Source organism: Canis lupus, chromosome 22, assembly GCF_011100685.1.
Source record: "Canis lupus familiaris isolate Mischka breed German Shepherd chromosome 22, alternate assembly UU_Cfam_GSD_1.0, whole genome shotgun sequence".
Classification (NCBI taxonomy): Eukaryota; Metazoa; Chordata; class Mammalia; order Carnivora; family Canidae; genus Canis; species Canis lupus.
In genome coordinates this window covers 24104666-24110665 of record NC_049243.1, presented here as the reverse complement: position 1 = coordinate 24110665, position 6000 = coordinate 24104666, and the positions used below count along the sequence as shown (strand labels likewise).

At 33.0% G+C, this 6000-nt stretch overlaps 1 protein-coding gene and 1 long non-coding RNA gene across 4 annotated transcripts in view; one reads left to right on the top strand and one right to left on the bottom strand.

Moving 5' to 3' along the window:
- Positions 1–3419: 3419 nt before the first annotated feature.
- Positions 3420–6000, bottom strand: part of LOC485485 (coiled-coil domain-containing protein 70-like) — a 9618-nt gene continuing 7037 nt past the window's right edge. The window contains exons 1-2 of one of the 3 annotated variants that reach the window (XM_038569717.1): positions 5648–5896; positions 3420–4572 (exon numbers count right to left, since the gene is read on the bottom strand). In XM_038569717.1, coding sequence (XP_038425645.1) covers positions 3614–4378 — 765 coding nt within the window. In that variant the 5' untranslated portion in view covers positions 4379–4572; positions 5648–5896 and the 3' untranslated portion in view covers positions 3420–3613. Of the gene's footprint in view, positions 4573–4973; positions 5079–5647; positions 5897–6000 lie in introns of those variants that run through there. The other 2 variants (XM_038569715.1, XM_038569716.1) reach the window with 2 other exon arrangements.
- The window catches only part of LOC111091648, a 27973-nt gene continuing 26387 nt past the window's right edge, over positions 4415–6000 (top strand). The window contains exon 1 of the long non-coding RNA XR_005376362.1: positions 4415–5143. This is a non-coding gene — a long non-coding RNA (uncharacterized LOC111091648). The remainder of the gene's footprint in view (positions 5144–6000) is intronic.

Genomic DNA, 6000 nt, shown 5'->3' with positions numbered 1-6000 from the left:
ATGCTTTAGAGGAAAAAAGGTCTTACTTCATTGTTTCAATTATCCACTTATTTTTTTCTGTTTAAAATATGAATCATGGTCAACAAATTATAGATCATTAATGTCTTATGAAATTTGTTCAAAAGATAAATAACTAATGTTATCAATATCTGAAATTAATTGGACAGTATTCACTAGAGTGTACAAATTCAGGGATTATAAAACATCTAGATTTTATTGTTTTCTTTAAGCAATTTTCAAGAACTTTGACTTTGCGTTAGTCTTTAACAACTAGCTTTACTAACTAAATAATAAATAAGTAAATAAACCCTTAATTCATGGTATACAAAGTTGAAGATACCAGTGTGACATCATGAATGCCAAGTTGGGAAAAGATGTGTACAGTCGACCCTTTGAGCCAATTATTAATAGTCTCTCTGAGCAGACTTCAGTACCACTCAGTCCTTGAATATCTTGTCTCACTATTTTCAAATAATATAGCAATAGCTTTGGCTTATTCTTGTAGATCTCTGCCAATGAAAAGACCTACAGGGACTGATAATAAAGGTTGTTTCTGTGGACCAGGGGCTGTGACTAAGTAGGGTACATTACAGGAACTACAGTGAACAGGAGACTAGTATTCTTGCAGGCAAATATCACTCTAAAGTAGCCAGATAATTAAGTCAGAATCAGTGTACTTGCCAATCATAAAGGTGTCGAGGTACGACAATGAGGGTGTAGACCAAGGTGATACAGAGGAAATAGTTTTTGGAAATAAGATCCGAGATGCTGAGTGGTACATTTCTGGACTAATTCTCTACATGAAGTTTGAAGTCATACAGAAGAGGTAAAAGCAGGAGGGGAGAAAAGAAATATTGTAAGCCAAATTCCAAAGGTTTTAATGTCTGAATGAGATCAAACAAAAAGTCTGAATATGAAGTATTACATAACATAGAAGTGTATCTCATATGTGCTTCATTGAAACAAATTATTTTGTAGATTTTGTAGGAGGAAACAGGATAAAATTTTTGTAAATGAAGACATGAAGAAACCTACACTAGCTCCATCTTTGCTAGTGCCTAAAAGCTTCACTTGCAAGGCATACTAAGCGAGCGCTATCATTGGAGTCTTTTAGATTAAGAAGACAAAGGAACTTACAGAAAAGAAGTAAAGATATTGGAAGTTTGATAAAATATTCAAGAGGGTGAGGACGGATGTGAAATTGGGATATATTAGTGGTTATATAGAGTATCATAGAGTATAAATCAAAATGAAGAAGGATGGACCTGAGATCCTGGAACTTAAATAAATGAAGATTAGTATGTAAGTTTTGACCTGATGGTGCCTTAAAGAAAGTTGAGCTATCAGTAATCTCTAAGTAGTTATTTGGAACAGCCATGCAACTGTTCTCTTCTGTAATTAATGACTACTGGCCTGGAGGAAGGGCAATCCCATTGGGAACATTAGGTATTCAGGTGACTGTCCTTTCTGGAAACGATGAAGGAAGATCTAGAAATGAACAACAAGAAGGAAAGTTCATATACACTGAAGTTCCTGCATTGTGAGCATCAAAATGCCCTTACTTTTCATCCAAAAGTATTTCCTCTTTTTAACATAAAATACCCACGAGATTAACATCTAACAAAAAAAAATATAGAAGCTTTTTAATGTACATGTAAATGCATCCAACTTATATGGGAAAATATAATTTCAATATAGTGTTTCATAAATATGGTAACGGCATTTCAGAAGAAACTTTTGATTAGTAAGGGTAAAACATCAGACATGATAAGTGATATCAACATAAGTTGTTTTAACCTATTCCCTACTTACATAATTTCTCACTTGTAGAGTGGACTATAAAGATAAATCAAAATTTCTTCATAGCAGTGCCAATTTTCAAGTTAGCATTTGAATTCAAAGAGGAGATATTGAAATTCTGATCAGTACGTAATAAGCCTACACATTAGCCTGAGTTGCTGCTGATTTAACTATGATGCAATAATGACAGCTCTCTCACTAAGAGGAGCCACTGATAACTATACCCACCCCATGGACACAACTCTTCTAACCTCATCACCAAAAGGAAAAATAGCTTATTTCCCCTAAATACTACAGAAGGGAATTTGCAGGACAAGGACTCTTCTGTGAACATTATCAAAATTAATATGTAGGCAATAAAGCTATATATTCGTAAATCCCTAGAACATGAAGTTGGCCAATCTCCTGCCTGCAGACTTCTTCCATATCTTTCAAGTTAGAAACAATGATACAGGCTTTGCATTTCTTCTCTCTCCCGATTAAAACACACATCAGTCAAGCATATATCTACAAACTTTGCTTTTTAATCTTTTCCAAGGCTGATTATTTAGATGGTGTTATGCTTGTATAAGTCACAACAGTGATCAGCAAACTGTTTTCAGGTAGATAGTCTTTCTTAAAGGATAAAGTAATAACATTTTATCTTCTTTTATACTCTGTGGAATCATTAAAATCAGGGGATATGATTGTTTCACTTTTTATACCTAAGTGTAAACATCTTAATAGCGCTAATTACAGGTATTCGACAAATGTATCTTGGTCTTTTACAGATGTGGCAATACCTAGGGAAGACAAAGAAGTGTTCCCTTCCCGTAGTTCTCTTATTCTCCCATTCCTGGATACCAGATGATAATCAGAATGAGATACAGTTATATTTAAAAAAAAATAAACATTTACCCTGAATTTAGTGCCCAAATTTGCAATGGTGAAAAATAAGATATGGCATGAACCCTCTATGCAGTTGGTACTCTAGTGTTCTGCAACTTTTTGCAAAATTATTTTTTAAGGAGCATTCGATTAGATCCATTATCAACATTAACACTTATGAAAAATCCATTTTTTCCTTTCCCAATTTGCATCCATTATGAACTGCTTCATGCATTCACATTCCAAACTCTGAAACCCCTGTTTTAAGCTTGTTCTCTCACTCCTTCTTTGCTTTCTTTAACACATTGGTTAGGTAGAACAGCCTCCCTCCCAGCAAGCAAAAGGAGGATGATAACTGAAAGGAAAAATAGAGAGTGGGAAGCTGCGGAACACAAAATTTTTGTGTTATCGACTATTTTTAGAATTCCTCTTGTTATTTGATTGACCTCCTCAACTAGATCACCAAAATAAGCATAAAGAGGCAGGATGTTCTATACTATTCATATCTATTTTTTACAATACCTATGAATGAAGTATGTAAAACTTTATATTTTGTTCTATTCATAATTCAAGAGCAAGTTTTGAGACAAATATTTCCACTGTGCTGTTAATTTCTTACAATATTCATACAATGTCTTTGAAAGTAAAGGTCAATCCCCTTGTCTATTCAGTGTCACCTTTTAAGCAATGCATCTTTGCAAATTGTTCTAGAATAATATATGCCTCTAATAGTAGTGTGAAGTCTAAGTAAACCCAAAAGAATCATTTCCTTTTTTTTTTTTTTAACTTTTCAGAACTTTATTTAGTTTCCAGGACCAGATACTGAGTACTGTAAATTTCCAGGCTTTTGACTTCAATCCCAACAATAGTATTTCACCTTCAAAAGTTTTAATTGTTTTTACTGGAATGTCAATGGCCTTCTTGGTTCGCTGGTTACATCTTCAAATCAATTCTTTTGCTTTGTTTTATTCTTGTGCTTTTTTCCAGCAAGTGTGAACTGAAGAATCTTATTCCACTCCTCAAGGACCTTTGCCTCTTCCAGAAGGGCTTTTTCCTCCTCTTGAAGAGCTCGGTTTTCTTCTCTAAGAGCCATGTTCTCCTCACGAAGAGCCTGTGCCTCCTCCCACAGAGCTTTTTCTTCCATCTCTATTGCTATTCCTTCTTTCATCAGGGCTTGTTCCTCCATCTTGATTGCTCTCTCCTGGTGTTTCAAGGCTTTTATCTCCTCATGGAGAGACCTTATTTCTTCCTGAAGAGCTTTTGCCTCAGTCTGAAAGGCCTTCTCCTGTTCTCTGAGAGCCTTGATCTGAGCTTTTAGGCCTCGATTCTGTTGCCAATAAAACTTTCTTTCTGTGTTCAAAGCATTGATTTTTTCCCCTGCTGGATTTTGGCTCTCTAAGATCACATTTTTAAACTTCCATAGGACCTCGTTTTGCTCTCTCAAGGACTGATTTACCTCCGGGATCAACTGGTCCATTCGGAAGGCTTTGTTTTCTCGTCGAAGAGCTTTATTTTCTCCCCAGAGGGATTTGTTTTCTTTTCTAAGAGCCTTGTTCTCATCCCTGGACACCTTATTGTCTCTCTGAAGATTTTTTTCGACCTCGTGAGACTCATGTTTGAGCTTATTTTGATCTTGGGTACAAGAGAAAACAGATGAAAACAAGTGCAATATTCTGTCTCTATTTATCCACTTTGATTGAGAGACAGCCATTATTTCTTAGTGTTTTATCTGAGCAAAATATATACACTTCGAATATTCTGGGTTCATACAAAGGTGAACTAATGATATTTACAACAAAAAAAATGGTCCTAAATTTGTTGCAAATTTCTTCATATAGAATTGGTTGTTGTATTGACTTGTACAAGTAATATAGCAGGGATCTAAACAAGGCTCAGTCAGGTCCACTGCAAGAGAAAAACAGTCAAAATATGAAGACAATTCAGTAATTTAACTATCAGGATGGTGTAACAAAGTTTAAATCTCAACACATGTAAATTGCAAATTAATAATTCTAGGTTACGTGTTGAATATTGATCAAGGTTAACATATTGAATTGTGTTAAACTGAGGTAAATTCTGAGTTCAAGTACTTCTACCAAGCTATTAATTCATCCTCTAATGTATTCATTATTTATAATTATATTACCGGTTATTGATGTGGAAAAATACCATGTATTTATAAAAACACTTCTGGCTTTGTAAGAATTAGAAAACATTTTTCAAAGAAGTTATACAACATAATTTTACCATATTTACTTAGATATTTGGTAGTGTTATCAGATATTTAAACAGACATTCATGCTTACATTTCTGTTGTCTCTAAATTCCCAACAAGCCTGAATCCTCTTAGTACTAGAAAACAACTAGGCAACATTTTATGTCATCTATAGTGATGTCACACAGTGTGACACTAATGAAATAATGGGTGCTATGTATAGTGTTTGGCTGTTTATTTGGTGTATATTTTAGGAAAAATGTAAGTTAAAATATAAGGTTATATTTAATGCTTTTCCATATTATTAAATAAATGTGTATTTAGTCCTTGATCTGATGTAAATAATTACAATTAATTTCAAATTTTAAGTTTTGTTATTATAAAGTAACTTTATTTTATCCTAGAATCAACAAATATTAGGAAACACTGTACAATCAAAGGTGAAAGTATTTTAAATGATTTTACAATCACTGCTGAATACTTATTATAAAATAAATATATATGTTATACCAAGGAAACAGCACTAGTAACATTTTAATTCTAATAATCTTATCTAAGATAAATTTTATATTATTCAATATACTTCACTACTAGAATATAAAGCAAAAAATATAATTTTTTAAAATGCAAACTTTTGATGAAATATTAAAATATTTGTATTTACATACATGTTATGTTTTAACTAAACTTCTAAGTGTGTACTTAGTTTAGGTATAAGCTTGAAAATGGAATATGTAATAGCATGTATAAGGCAAAACCACTCACCTCTGATTAAGATTTGCCAATTTATTCACTGTATCAGGTTTTTTAGTAGCTGCTCACATTATATATGTTTAACAAGGTTGAAGAAAAAGTATTTTTTCTCACACATTCCAAACTCTGTATTTAACTTAAAAATAGTAAAACATAATAGCATGGAATGAGAGTTAATGTAAAACTAAGAAGATCCATGTGAAGGTTTTCAATTTCTTTGTTTTTAACTTGATGAGAGTGAAATATCCCTTTGATCATCTCTAGCTATAATTGAACTGAGAAAGTATTTTATGTGATTATGTGCCAACTTCTTTATATTAGTGTTTCTGCTTTTTTGCTATTGCTACCATGGTAGCTAAAGATTC